General features: G+C 42.5%; 1 protein-coding gene across 5 annotated transcripts in view; it reads right to left on the bottom strand.

Annotated features, from left to right (window-relative positions):
• The window catches only part of ABLIM1 (actin binding LIM protein 1), a 318168-nt gene that overhangs the window by 43427 nt on the left and 259313 nt on the right, over window positions 1-15428 (bottom strand). For 4 of the 5 annotated variants that reach the window (XM_079899551.1, XM_079899553.1, XM_079899549.1 and 1 more), the window contains exons 7-9: window positions 9683-9770; window positions 5914-5972; window positions 2667-2750 (exon numbers count right to left, since the gene is read on the bottom strand). In XM_079899551.1, the coding sequence (XP_079755677.1) occupies window positions 2667-2750; window positions 5914-5972; window positions 9683-9770 (231 nt within the window). The remainder of the gene's footprint in view (window positions 1-2666; window positions 2751-5913; window positions 5973-9682; window positions 9771-15428) is intronic. The other variant, XM_079899552.1, reaches the window with a different exon arrangement.

Raw genomic sequence — 15428 nt, 5'->3', positions numbered from 1 at the left:
TATTTGTTGGGTATATTATGGGTTTGCAAGTGCATACGTTATAATATAGTGAATGTTAGTTTCAGAAGAAAAACACTCATGCCCCTTTTGGAAGGCAGCCATTCATACTTCAGCCTCCAAAGGCACAACACAGAAGCCCCTTTTTAGAATGTAAGCACGTGATCCATTCCAGAATATTACAGACTTGGTCCTGGGAATCTCGTGTGCTTTGTTTATAATGCATTACAACAGGAATTATAAATGCTCAGTACCAACTTTTACCTACAGACAAAATCTGCTATTCCTATAAAACTCTTCCACGTAAGCAAAACCAGAATATGTTTTTCTTAGGGGATTCTATTTTCACCATTTTCTTTACCTATAATTCAGCAAGAGGAAAGAAGGGGAGATTTCAGAATATAAATAATAAAATGACTTTCCTCCACAATAAAACCAGGCTTATTTCAGGGGCATGGAATGTTGACTGTCCCTGCAAGGTGTACAGTTCACCTAACAACTAAAGCTGCTTGACATTATCTGGTGAAACGAGCGGCTGTGTAGGCCACAATATTTAAAAGATCAAAATAGCTGGGTGGCTTGAGAATTGCTTTGGCGTTTTCAGGCTTCTCGAACGTTCTCATGAGCTGTTCCTCAATGGCCAACGGGTGAAGCAAGACGTTGTCAAATAGCCTATTCTCTCTGCCGGGTCCCAAGCTGTTGGCACCTTTCTGTGATGGGGCTACAGTTGACCGCACTGATATTTAAGGCTGAATAATGGGAATCAGATGTCCCTTTTGAACAACAGGATAGGAAGAGAGAAGGCTTTTTCAAGACAGACCCCCCCGCCCCAGTCTCTCTCTCTCTCTCTCTCCCCCCACCACTTCTCAAGATGCTCCATGTCTCTTAGACTTAACGGTCTGGAGAAGACCAAAAATGATCACAGTTGATGGTATTTTTCTTCAAGTTATGAAAATGAATCACTTGGCGATAGCCTTAGGCTACCAACATAAAACACTATTTGAGTTATAAAGTATACTTTCAGGGAAAACCCCAAAAGCTGTTGAAAAAGCAACTTCCTGCCAAGTAGGTACTAATTCTGAGCCCTCACTTCAGTGGGGACCATCTTTGGTTCTTCCTCTGGATTCATGACACTATAAGTCTGCTGTACGTGAAACCCTGCCCCTGGAGCTAAAGCTTTAAGATAGATGAAGATCATATGACATATACATGTTGGATGTAACCCAGCATCACGGGCCAACACCATGCACTCGAGGCCTGGAGCCTTTGCTGTTTATGACCTGCGTAGCCTTGGGCTGACTTCATTCTATAGATGAAGAAACTTAGCAGGTTGATATCTAAAACGTTCCTTTCTACTCTGAAACTCTGTACTTCTAACTACTTTTCAAATCATTTAAAGAAAGAAGGTGAAGTTTTAATAAAAGTAGATCCAAACCAAAACTCTCCTGGGCTGTAGGACGGTTCTGGCAGGCAGAGAAAACAGGCGCAGGCACAAAGCCTGGACTAAAGAGCTGTGTTGCAACCCTGAGTTGTCAAATGGGTCTCCTCTGGACAAAGATAGGGTTGTGGAAAGTCACTCGTAATTTACCAGGCCAAGATTTCAACTGATTCTAAGAGACCCCGAAAGAAGGTCAGGTGTGTGCAGGGAACATCCTCCCCTGCTTTGCTGCTCATCTGGAGAGCAAGCTGAGTACCTTCCCTGTTCCTGTAGGATGCTCTGGGCAGGTGGTGCTGCCTTGAAACACCATCTCCTCCTTCTACACTATCAAACTTCGCCAGTATTTCATGTTGTCCTCTTTTTGCCTTCCCAGGTTTCTCTCTTACTCTCCTTTTGTAGGACAGTGGAAAGAAGATGAGTTATAGGCTCAGAGAGACCTGGGTTCCAATCCCAGCTCTTCCACTTACCGCTGGGATAACTCTGGGCAAGTTCGTTAATTATGATGGGCCTCCGTCTCTCCATCTGTAAGATGGGAATCAGGATAGCTACTTCATGGGGATTCTTAGGGAGAGCCAATGAAAGTGTATGTCAATCCCCCAGCCTCTTGCAGAGCTGGTGCCTGGTTTTATTTGTTTCCTTTCCCACTTCGCTACTCCTTCCTGGAGCCAAACCTCTCCCTCCCGAAGCACTGCATTTCCCCAGCTCCCCGCTCCTGCCGTTCTCTTCACCAGGCCCACCCCTTTCTCATCATCTCTACATGTTCAAATCCCATTCAGCCTCCATAACTCAACTCAAAGACCACTTCTCCTAGGAAGTGCCCCTTGACCCCCTTCCCTCATCTGAACTTCTTTGATCTTTATGATCCACATCCTGTGATACATTTCTCTATCATTCTATAATTATTTACCTGTCTTTTCTTCCTTACTATACCTGGGTACTTAGCAAATATTTGATCAACAAACAAATGTGTGAGCATAGGACCAAAAGGGTAGCTTCCAATGTGCTCGCTGTACTGAAGACAATGCTCTAGTCACGGCTCTAAATGAAAACATTGTCCAGAGAAGAAAACAGCCCGAAGCAGAATGTGAGATGCACTCCGTGGGGTGAGAAAAGCATCTGCCTCTGCAGGAGCCCAGAAGTTATGTGGGGAAAGCAGCAAGGGGAGGAAAAGCGACAGAAGCCTGGGGCCCAGGACAGTGGCTCCCAGCCTCAGCCCAGACACAGAGCCAACCTGCAGAGACGGGGACCATCCTGTGCGTCGAATCAGACTTTTGGGATAAAAGAAATCAGATGGAGAACGACGGATGTTTCGTGGCTGCCATGAAACATGAAAAAGGGAAGAATGAACAATGAAACAGCCTCGATTCAGAAACACTATCAAAACCAGAAAAAAACCTTCAGGAAAACTAATCTGATAAGTGACAAGTGACATCACTTTAGTTGTGTGTGTGTGTGTGTGTGTGTGTGTTTGGGGTCCATGTTTGAAAGCATAGTAACTGGTCTTTTTTTTTTTCTTTCTTTCTTTTTTTTTGGCTGCGCCGTGCCGCTTGCAGGATCCAGTTCTCCGACTAGGGATTGAACCTACACGCTTGGCAGTGAAAGCGCGGAGTCCTAACGACTGGATCTCCAGGGAATTCCCTAACTGGTCTTCAAGTTACAGTATGTTTACCTATGTACCAACCCACCATCGTTCCTTTCCATTTATTCTGGCTTAAATATTCTGATATATGAAGAGTGAGGAGCCAATGAAGCCACTGAGAGATGTTCTTAAGAATCTGTTATTACAAAAGCCCCACAAATTCTTTAAGTACCAAGAACGTGGATTACTCAGTGGGGTTGACAAAAGATTCTTGAAAACATTTTCATTTTGCTATAGTAACTGCACTGATGTGACATCCAGTAAAAGGCCTGGAAATCCTGGCTCAAGACTGTCATCTGGAGACACACCCTTAAGAGAGCACAAGATTTATTCCTTCTTCAAAAATCTAGCCTCTTTTAAATCCCACCAGCGTCATCCAGTACCCCACTTGGGCCACATCAGAACCTCTTTCCTCGGAGGTGCATCATCCTCCTTCTTTCTGGGTGAGTGAGCTGAGGGCTGGGCTGACCTCCCAAGTGGTAAATGTTGGCTTTAGGAGAAGAGCTTTGGAATTCTCTAGAAAGTTTCACTAAAGGAAAAAAAATCAACAGGGCCTCTTGGCCAGAATGAGTGGAAGTATCTCACTAGCTGTTTTCATAATCTTATCCATAGAGTTCCATCAAGATGCGATCAAGAGTGTTGATTTTTAGGGCTTCCCTGGTGGCGCAGTGGTTGAGAGTCCGCCTGCCAATGCAGGGGACGCGGGTTTGTGCCCCGGTCCGGGAAGATCCCACATGCCACGGAGTGGCTGGGCCCGTGAGCCATGGCCGCTGAGCGTGCGCGTCCAGAGCCTGTGCTCCGCAACGGGAGAGGCCACAACAGTGAGAGGCCCGCATACCACAAAAAAAAAAAGAGTGTTGATTTAAAAAAAAAAAAAAATCATTTTAGTAACACAATCTGCAAATTCAAGCAATCCTTATAGAGAAAAGACACATTCCATTCAGTCTGGCCATGTTAGTATTCCTCTCTTCATCTCCCAAAACACTTCATCAGGGATGAAGTGAAAATGATTATTCAAGAAACTGAAGCAACACTGTAAAGACAGCGCCAACCACTAGCTACTTGGGTGGTTTTGGGGCAGCATCCACAAGCTATGCTGTGAATTTTAACTTCTTATGATAAAAGTGACAGTAAGTCGCCTCTTACTGTTTTTAATGTTCTTTAACCTCTTCTTTAATGTTCTAGTATTTTATAATGACAACCTGCTTTCAAAGCATCCATGGGTCCTCAAAAATCCCAGAGTCTGGTGACTGTTCAGTGTGCACCTGACTGATGGATAGATGGGAGGGTTAGGTACACATGCTCAAGCGGAAACTCTGTTGAAACAGGGACCAAATCATCCTGATATTGGTGGGCAAATTCCTCTCCAGTTGGTCTGGTCTTTATTCAATTATTTTGAGAAAAAGTGATTTTTTCCCCCTACACTTAAAGTCTGATTACATTAACTGAATTCTAAGACAACTGCTTTTATTCAGGGTCACAGGCGAGGGACAAGTTACGCAAATGGAAAAATATCTCCATCTGATCTTACAGATGCCAGCTGAAGCAGAAAAAAAAGCAAAGGAAATAAAGCTGCTGGGCAGACCTGGGCTTTGCTGAGAATAAAGGAAAGATACTGGAAAATGAAAACAAGAGCTGTCATTCCCAGGGTGGCAGGCCCCAAAAAAATGGGTCTCACTGATAATCATTTCTCTGAAGTCAAGTCACCCCTTCACAAGTGACACATTAGTGATGGGGCCACATGGATGCAGCAGCTATGCAGCTGCTGGGGATTACGTACGTTGTTCCTTACGTCTGCTAATGGCAGGTCAAGAAGGAATGATACCACATTCTAGAGTCTTCTAGAGTCTGGCTTTCAAAACAAATTCAGACCATTCTTTTCCCTGAGGCACCAGGTGACCTAGTCAACCTCCAGTTTTTCCAAGGGTACCAGTAAGGTAGCTAAACTGAGGGAGTGTAGACTGGGGTCCAGTCTGATTATCGCTCTGAAAAATACTTCACAGCCCAAGTGAAAAACTGGGGGCATCTGAGTAAGATACAGATTATGATCATGGCCTTGCAACTGTGTACAGCTCTTTGCTTTTTAAACAGATGAAATATTGTCACCTGGAGGTGATCTGAGAATTGAGTAAGACCAGGGGAAGGCTTTAGAAGTGAGAGATTAAAAAAAAAAAAGGAAAGAAAGATAAAAGAAGTGAGAGATAAAGAGAATCTATCCTCTTGCCCGAGCGGTCCATGTTCTAGGGAGTTACAAAAACATTCTGATGCTACCTAAGGTTTAAGTTACAAAAACAATCAAGAATACCTGTTTACATTGACACGTCTGGGCTCATCATGATTTTCCCCAAAGGTTTTATCTGACAAGTCATCAGCTTCTGGAGATGGAGGCCACTCGGTGAATTTGGATTTGAGAGGCCAATCAAACGTAGAAAGAGCTGAGCAATGGCCTCAGAGTTTGGGCTGGAGTGATATTATGGACAAAGTACAAAAAAAGCCCGGTGATGAGGTCACCAGATGTTGGACCTAGAACTTGATGAAACATTTGTTCACATCTGTCAGGTCTGACTTTTCCCTTGAATGCTTTCCTAAGAACCCGACTTATGAGGCAAGGCTTATTTTGTCCAATACAAGCATTTGGAACAAAATCCACCATTGATTTAAGGTAGGAGGGAACCTGCTTTTTTGGCCAAATGGCCTTTCCACTTAGTCTGCTATAGAGAAAAAAAAAAAAAAGTTATAACAAAGTACTTTCACCCAAACTCCAGTCCCCAAAATTAGTGACTATAAACACAGTGCCCAGCACGTACACCTGGCATCATGGCACTAGTGCCTTCCTTACCCGCAGTTTTTCCTCGGTCTTGGTGGATTGCTTACAGTCGGGATGCCAAACGGTAGAACCTGGAAAGACAATGCATGGCTAAGAATAAAGGAAATGGAAAGCAGCCAGAGTCCCGTTAGACAGAACTTCTGAGAGTGGCCCTGTGCCCAAGTGAATCATGACAGTTCAAACTCCAGGGGAGTTTTCCACATCTGGTCTGAACTTGTTCTGTAACAGTCATAATCCTAGACCACAGAGACCACTAATTGGGCACAAGAGTGTCTTGATGAAAGAGACTGTTCTTGACTGGGTGGTGGTTTTTGTTTTTGTTTTTAAACTGTATCATTATCCTTTAAAAGTAATGTCTGTGTGCTTAGCAACAGCTGCATTTAATTTCAGAAATATAAGCCATAAGCCATGCTTATATAACATCAAAACAACCAAGCAACGTAGATGAGGGCAACAAAGTCAAACCAGATCGCCTAGAACCAGAAGCAAAACTCACTGAATTTTTTGTTGATCCAACAGACACAGGAGACCAATCTAACTAGCAGAAAGATTGAAAGTTACATTACAAATCCACAAGGTTTCCTTTAACTTTTAACCTTTTAATTAACTGCAAAAAGTCTTCACTTTTAAACTAATGAAGGCACTAATTCAGTGTCATCTTCTGTTCCTGGGTTAATGCCTCACTTTACAGGAGTGTAAAGCACTTTCTTAGATGGTACCAGTACCAAAGAACTAAGCAAAACACTTATATCCAATCAAAAGCTCTTTTCTTATAAGAATCAAATGTCTGCCTATATGATTATTTTACGCCTAGATAGACAATCTATGTAATTTATGGCTAAGGCCTATATGTAAGTCTTATATATTCACATAAGGGTATGTTCAAATGTGGGAATGGGCAGAAGAACTTGAAGAGGGACTTAAAAAGACCTAAGCAAATAAAGTTACGAAGTTGAAGACTCATAGACTTAGAGAACGAACTTATGGTCACGAGGGGGAAGGGAGGTGGAGGAGGGATTGTTTGGGAGTTTAGGGTTGACGTGTCCAACACTGCTAGATTTAAAATGGACAGCCAACAAGGACCTACTGTATTGCACAGGGAACTCTGTGCAATACTCTGTAACAACCTAATTGGGAAAAGAATTTGAAAAAGAATAGATACATTTTTATGTATAACTGAATCACTTTGTTCTATACCTGAAACTAACACAACATTGTTAATCAACTACACTCCAACATAAAATAAAAAGTTAAAAAAATTTGAAAAAGTTACTAAGTGGAAAGCAGTAAGTAAATGATATAAACTTAATAAGAATCTCAGTATGAATATTAGACTGTCTACATTTCATTGTTGAAATCTTTCTCCCTTCAAGCAGCAATCTGTGTGTGTACTTGAAAAGTATCAAATTAGAATAACTCTCGAATTATTTCACACCACTGAACTAAAATACTATTAAATTAATTAATACTATTAAATTAATGACTAAAATACTATTAAATTAAATTAATACTATTAAATTAATTTTATATCAGAATTATACTTTAATCCCTATTTAGCAGTAATTTCTATCTTGCTTAAGCCAGGACCAAAAAAAAAAAAAAAAAAATTAAACAAACCCAAACCAGGCAGACACACAGTCCATTCAGCACTAGCGTTTACTCTGAGGATGGCTACAAAGCACAGGAAATCGTCTTAACATGGAGAGCCAAGGGCCGGGGGTCAGGGCCGGGTCCAGGAGCTGCGTGCGCTGTGGAGGTTCTACTGAGCGGGCGTCCTGGCCCAGAATCCCGGGTGTGCACATGGTGTCACGCTGTTCTCCAGAGGTCAGACACGTAGGGAATGGGAGCCAGAGAGAACATCTGATGCTGGGGAGGATGAAACTGCTCATTCTTCAAGGACGTGCCAAGAGGGCAGGCAAAGAACACGGAAGCCCAGCTCCAGGAGAGATTCACAACAATCCCCAAATCCTGAATGTAGCCCAAACTGAGTTGTTTATTTGTAGTATGAATGTGCTGCACTCATGCACAGCCTGAAATCACCCTCTCTATTCAGCTTCCAGGACCATGTGAACGTGCAGAGCTGCACCCAGACAGAACCCTGAGTCTCGGTTCTCAGCAGACACAGGGGTGACATGTACTCTTGGGACTTTGATTGTGGGTGCTGTAATTGACACACTCAGATCTAAAACAGAGCCTGGAGACCAACTGAAGAATAGATCTGCTCTATGCTGAAAATGTAAACTGACACCTGCCTATTGCTCTCATGGATTCACAGCCTGTCCTCAGGGGAAATGCGTCATATAAAGCACACGTGAGACCACGGATTTGGTGCTTCTCACTTGCCCTTATTGGGCCCTTTAAAATTCAGTGAGATCTTTTTTTTTTTTTTTTGCGGTACGTGGGCCTCTCACTGTTGTGGCCTCTCCCACTGCGGAACACAGGCTCTGGACGCGCAGGCTCAGCGGCCATGGCTCACGGGCCCAGCTGCTCTGCGGCATGTGGGATCTTCCCGGACCGGGGCACGAACCCCTGTCCCCTGCATCGGCAGGCGGACTCTCAACCACTGCGCCACCAGGGAAGCCCCAGTGAGATCTTTAATCAAAATTTTTCAGAGAGATCCTTCTAAAGCTGAAAGGATGTCTGGGTTGTCAGTTTCTCATATAGCTAGCATTTTTAAGGGGAGAGTAGCCAAAGCTTTGCTCTAATACTCAAGGATCGTTTCCAGAGACTTTTCTTAGTTGCATAAAAACAAAAATTGAGACCAAAGCAAACCATTCATTAAAACTACACATTTGTAAAAAAAAACAAAAAACAAAAAACAAAAAAAACTACACATACTGTTACATGCAGAGAGAGATGAAGAAATGACATGTAAAGGCCGATGAGACCCAGTAATTAGCAAAACTGAATAAGCAACAGCTCTCGTGGTTCTTGCTAATTTTACTGATAAGCCCTTGTCTATTTAATGACTCTTTTTCCCGCTAAAATTAGTAAAATGCTTGCACAGATGGTGCTGTTTGACTGGAGGAGAATCCTCCCCTAAAGCTCTCTGAGAAGCTTCAGAATTTTAGAGGAGACAAAAGCTAATCACAGCTGTACACTGAGAAATTTTCTCAAAATTATTTTCATTAAAAAAAAATAATTGAATGGCCCTCTGGTAATGAGCCCTTCCTTGACACCAGAAACTTCTCAATTTCTCTGTCAGGGACTTTGGGTGTGTTCTCTCACTCTCTGTCCCTCTCTCTTACACTATGACAGCTATGTCATCTTAATGGGATGAAGTACATCTGTGATGCAATTCACCAAATATGAGATTTTCTTCTTCCTGAAAGCCTGGATAAGAGCAGCCTGGGAGGTCCCCCAAAATCCTTCCCCCAGGACAGTGAAGTGAGAAAAGACAAAGTAGCCATCCAATGTGTAACATTTCTAGAAATGCTTTCCCTCTTTTGATCTTTTGTTTCCCAAGCATATCCCTGGGGACTGGGTGGGAGGAGGGGGCACTGATTCTCACTCTTGCCTAACCTCCGTAGCAGCAAACATCAAGTCCAATTCATTCACCCAGAAGCAACGCACTCCTCTGTTAACAGTCTCAGGGGCTCACTGCCAGGATGTCAATTGCTTGGCTGATTAATACTAACAGATGAGGTAACATTTGGCTACATTCATTCTGGATCCACGTAGCCCTGCAGCTAAAAAAATGCCTCCTTCTCTGAAAACAAACATAGCGAGGTTTTCTTTCCCCAGGTGGGGAGAACTTACTGGATTCTTGAGTCCACCTTACCTTGAAGATACATTTCCTCTCCTTCTGTGAACATCTGGTTGCATCTGCTGCATCGTGCACAGCTAGGGTGGTAATGTTTGTCACCTGCCTGCAAGAGGAGAGGTAGGAAATATTTTAGTCTATATTTAGTCTATATTTTAGTCTATTACTTTAGTCTATTACAGCCTCTTTTCTGGATGTGGGAATTTGGAGGAAAAGAGAAGAAGCTAAGGCAGGAAAAATAACTGTCCAATTGACCAAACTTCCTATACCAACAGCCCTAGAAGTTGGAGCTGATCCCACTGGATCTGGGAGGGGTTCAAAGACCAGCTACTTGTGCCTGCTATGTGAGGCTGCCTTGCCTCTTGGGGTTTCTGGCATCCAGTTGTCTCTCAGCTTGGGCTCTCCTGGACGGTTGCCAGTTACACAGCATGTGCCTGAGATGAGTCCAGGCCATCTCCCAAACAAGCCCACCTCAAAAACATTAACATCCAAACTGATGTTGGAGGCCAGTGCTGGTTTGTACTAGAGCAATAAAAAGAAAGGATACTATTTAGCAGGTTCTTGCTTTCCTAGCTAAACAGTCTGAAAATAATATAATCTACCCAGCTTACATCAAGATGAGAAAAACCATAGTAAAAGACATCATATGCTGCTTTTTATCTTGGAAGGAGCCCCAACTCTCTTCTCTGCTGCTTATAACAATCTTTTGCCAAAGTCTCATTTTAATTGTTTTCTGAAGAAGGCATTTTACTGAGGTGGCTCTGCATTATTCCTGGGCATTTCACATTCTTAAATATCACAGATGCCACCACAGTGGGTGTTGACTTCCCCAAAGCAAAGTGTCACTGGACACAGGGACAAATCTGTAGACAGGTGCCAAGTCCCTTTAGAGTCATGCTCCAAATGCATATGTCCAACATAGCAAAATCCTTTCGTCCACATCTTAGCAAAAAGTCTCGCCACCCAAAACTTATCATATGTACTCTGCAATTAAATCATTTCATCAATCGACCATAAAAACATTTCTTCTGCATTAACTGTGCACAAGGTACTGCTGAGAGCCCAGAGTTAGAAGTGACTTCACCCTGTGCCTGCGTGAAATCTCAACAGGAAATCAGAGGTCAGGTAGTGATTCCTTTCTCACACCCTCCTGTAGAAACTATGAAACCAATTAGCTACTAGAGTGTGAGATGGTGGTCAGCTACTCAAGATAACCCAGTGGAAAAAAAAATGGAAGTTATTTACAAGTAGAAGCCAGGAATGAAACGTTTTCAGTGGTGCCTGCCAGAAAATTCCAGAAGTGGAATTTTGCTCTTATCCACACAGCATTATTTATTTAATTTTTCGGCGGGGGGTGGGAGGTGGAATGGGGGGGCATGTGAGGGGAGTATAGGAAAGGTTCACACAAAGTAGCCCTTTCTCTTCGGCCATCCAGGGTCCAATGTGAGTGAAAGGAGGAAGAGAAAATATTACTCAGTTCTAAACTGTGTTGGGTCAGCTGGGATATCAGTGCTGGGAGGTCCCAGGCATTTGGACAATCTCTGAATTCTCAAGGAAAACGTAGGGGACAGAATTAAGGCCCCTTGACGGGAATCTGGTGTAGTCTGCAGTGAAAAGCACACGCCCTCAGTAAGCTAGAAATAGAAAGAAATTTCTTCAAGCTGATAAAGTGTATCTACCATATTTAGTGGTGCAGTATTAGAAGCGTTCTAAAGATAAGAACAAGGCAGAGGTGTACACTTTCACCAGCGTTTTTCTTTAGTCCTAGCCTATGTGATAGATCAAGAAAAGAAATCAGTATAAAGGTCACTAATAAAAGAGTTCAGTCAAGTAGCTAGATAAAAAATTAATATATAAAAGCCAATAGTTTTCCTGTTCACTAGTAATACAAATTAAGTCCAGGTGATGGGAAAACAGGTCCCTATTTGTAATAGCAACAAATAAACCCTTCGATGAAAGATCTACATAAGGATCTTAACTGATGGGCATGAAAGAAATAGAGACATATGGTACTTGCGGATGGGAAAACTAAATATAGTAAAGATGCCAAATTATCCAAAATGAACCTATTAATGCAACATATTCTCAGTCAAAATACACACAGGAGTTTCTTTCATAGAACTGGACAAGCTGATTTTAAAAGTTCACATGGAAGAAAAAATGCACAAAAATATAAAAACTGCTTTGGAAAAGAGAGTGGCAGTGAAGGGGGTTTTTCCCTTCCCGAATAAAAAGTTATTCTAAGGCTAAAATAATTAAAGTGTTCTAATATTGGTGCAGGGATAGAAAATAAATCAGTGGGACAGAAGAGAGGAACCAGGTGCACAGCCATACATACAAGAGAATTATGATAAAGGTGGTGTTTCAAATGAGTTGAAAGAAATGGATGATTCAATTAACGGTGAGAACAATGAGTTTTTCACTTAGAGAAAGTTAAATCTAGAGTCCTAATTCACAACCTACACAAAAACAAATTCTAGAGAGGTACAAAGTTAAAAGTTGAAACAAAATCATAGAAATATTCGAAGAATATGTAGGACACTGTTCTAACAAACTTGGGAAGGCTTTCCTAAGCAAGGCAAAGCCTAGAAACAATAAAGATAAATATTGACTGTGGACGTGTGCCTGCACATACACACATGCACACACAATCTCTAGACATAAAACAAAGTTACAGACAGGGATAAAATATCTGTCATGCATTTCAGAGAAAAGATTATTATCCAGAACTTATAAAGAGCATCTACAATGAAAAATAAATGGCAATATGGGCAAACAGCAATTTCCAGAGGAAAGGTCGATAACCCCCCAAATAATTAGCTCAACCCCACCGGGAATCAGGGAAACACAATTTAGAAAAAGGGTGTTTTAATTCAACAAATTGGCAAAGATAAGAAGAAGGCTAATGTGAGGAAACAGGCATTCTCACACTGTTGGTGAGCAAAAATTCTTTTTGGAAAGCAATACTTATTGAAATTTAATGTATACGTACATACTACTCCCTGATGAACGATTCCACCTGTAAAAGCCATTCTACAGAAATTCTCACACATGTGCCCAAAAGTGTATGTATTAAGGATATTCAGTTCTGAATTACTTACAACAGCAAAGAACAAGGAAACAGAAGCAACCTAAATAAGAAAGTAGTGAAATAAAATATCGACTCACGTAGCCATTAAAAGAAAGAAGTAAACGTATATGTATTTATATGGGAAGAGTTCAAACAAACACTATTAAGAGAAAAAAATCAAGTGGAAAAATAATGCCTGTGATATGGCCACATATAGTAGTGGTCAAAAGTCTGGAGATACTGGGGTAAGTGTGACTGGATTCAAATCCAGTTTCAGCACCACGTGGTCCCGTAAAGGTGACAATCTCCCTAACCTTCACTTCCACAGCTGTAAAATGGGTAGAATAATAGCGCGTAACTCATGGAGCTGATGAGAGGGCTAGTATATTGCTTGCCCTCACCCTCTGCCCCCCAACATCCAGCCCTATAAGTCAGGCACTGTTACTATTATTTATGCCGGAGAGGACACACATATATATATATGTATATTGATTTTATGTGTGTGCCCTGCACGGAGAGAAGATAGGGAGAATGCACACCAGTTAGTTTTCTATGGTTCCTTGTGGGGAAAGAGGAAGGAGCAGGGTGGGAACCTAACAATTTCCTTTACATGTTTCTGTATTGCTTTGATCTTTTACAAGAATTCATTTTTATGTTACTGTGTAATAAGGAAATAAAAGACTAAGAGGAAGAAAGTCCACTGTCTCTTGGAGTCATAACACCCAACGTGATCTTGGGCAAATCACAAACTCTTGGAAACTCTATTGCAAAGTAGAGATGATGAAGTTGATGGTGACATTAACAATAAAAGTGAACATTTTTATGATTATTCTGTGTCAGTCACTGTTCTACATACTTCATAAACATTCAGTCATTTGTTTAACAATAACCTCCTAAGGTTATTATTCCCTACTTTATAGATGAGGAAGCTGAGGCTTGGGGAGATTTAGTAAACTTGTTCCTGGTCACACAGCTAGAAAGTGGTAGGGCCAGGCTGCAAACCCAGGTAGTCTGGCTCTGGAGCACATGTTCCTAACTAGTACCATAACTAATAACCATACAGTACCCCGCTGCTGTATCTACCTCACAGTGATGCTAGGGTGAACGATCAAATGACATTTTGAAAATGTTGTGATGTACTGCATACAATAATAATAGGAATAACAACCTAATAATCCTTTGCACAGAGATGGTTCCAGGGCCATCCACAGAAAGGCTTGTTAGCGCGGTTTGGGATGCTGACAAAAGGCTCTCTGGATGCTGCCGCCCTTTCCCAAGGACAGGCAAAGGAGAGTAACTGTGTTACATGAGCTGTCATACAAGATGGACGGAAGATTTGTCAAGCGCTCCTGTGGCAGGGCTCTGCTCTGTAAATCACGAGCAAAACCACTGCTGAGAAACTCCGCCAGCATAACGCCAGGGGCATCGGTCTTGACCCGTGCACTTGCTTCACCCCATGATGCCGAACGTGTCAAGAGATACAGTGAGCCAGAACCGAAGGGCAGTGGCACAGCCGTTTAAAAGTCTTTCTGTTTGTGCAGCAGTGCAGGCCTGGGGGGCGGGGGGCACAGGGTCATGTGCTCAGGATAGGGGAGCCCCTCCTTTGCATGTGTGAGCCACCCCATCTCTGTTTCACTTCTTCTTAACACAGGAACCCATGATGGTTCACAGACAAGCCCTGTGCACAGGGCCAGGAAAGGTATCAGAGCCGAACACAGATGGGGTTATATGCAAACTAACCAAAAAAATTGGATGTAGCTGAATCCAAAGCATTTAAATTAGAGTCATTTTTAGAAGAAGGAAAAGTATTTCAGACCATGAGCAAAATGAGACTAAACAGCGTCCATCTACAAACAGATGAGGAACACACAATCCACTGTGGAGAGGAGGCTGTTGATTGCAAACTTATTTTTTTTTTTTTAAGATTTAATTTTATTTATTTTTGGCTGCTTTGCGTCTTTGTTGCTGCGCGCGCTCTTTCTCTAGTACGGTGAGCGGGGGGCTGGCTACTCTGTTGCGGTGCGCGGGCTTCTCATTGTGGTGGCTTCTCTTTGTTGCAGAGCATGGGCTCTAGGCGCGAGGCCAACTAACTTCAGTAGTTGTGGCTCGCGGGCTCTAGAGCGCAGGCTCAGTAGTTGTGGTGCATGGGCTTAGTTGCTCTGCGGCATGTGGGATCTTCCCAGACCAGGGATCGAACCCTTGTCCCGTGCATTGGCAGGCAGATTCTTATCTACTGCGCCACCAAGGAAGTCCCCGAGTGCAAACTTTTGAAGCAGTGTGGGCTCTGTTGTGACAGGTGACTTCATGAGCAGTGATTACCGGGTACCTGTCCCCAGGCCCACACCCTGGAACACCAGCTCTGCCTCAACCCGAGAGACCAGATGAACCTCTGGGGCTCACTACAGCCCTGTCATCACCATTTTCCGTCCATCTTTGTACCCTGCTGTTTAAAAAATTACAACCTTATTTTCACATATTCAAAATGCACATGTTAAAAAGTCCACATTCTGGCTGGCATTAAACTCTATGGACCATAAACGATTTGTTTATTTAGTTGAGTTTTATAAAAGCACCTGCATACACATTCAAAGTGCTAAAAAGCACTTGCCTTTAATGGTGCTGATTAAGTCACACTTGTGTGGTTATTATTCCTATTTAGTTAATCTCTAACTTGAAGTATAAACTTTATCATAC

Source organism: Stenella coeruleoalba (genome assembly GCF_951394435.1).
Source record: "Stenella coeruleoalba genome assembly, chromosome: 16".
Classification (NCBI taxonomy): domain Eukaryota; kingdom Metazoa; phylum Chordata; class Mammalia; order Artiodactyla; family Delphinidae; genus Stenella; species Stenella coeruleoalba.
Note: the sequence above shows the minus strand (reverse complement) of the source record. Positions and strands in the feature narration are given on the sequence as shown.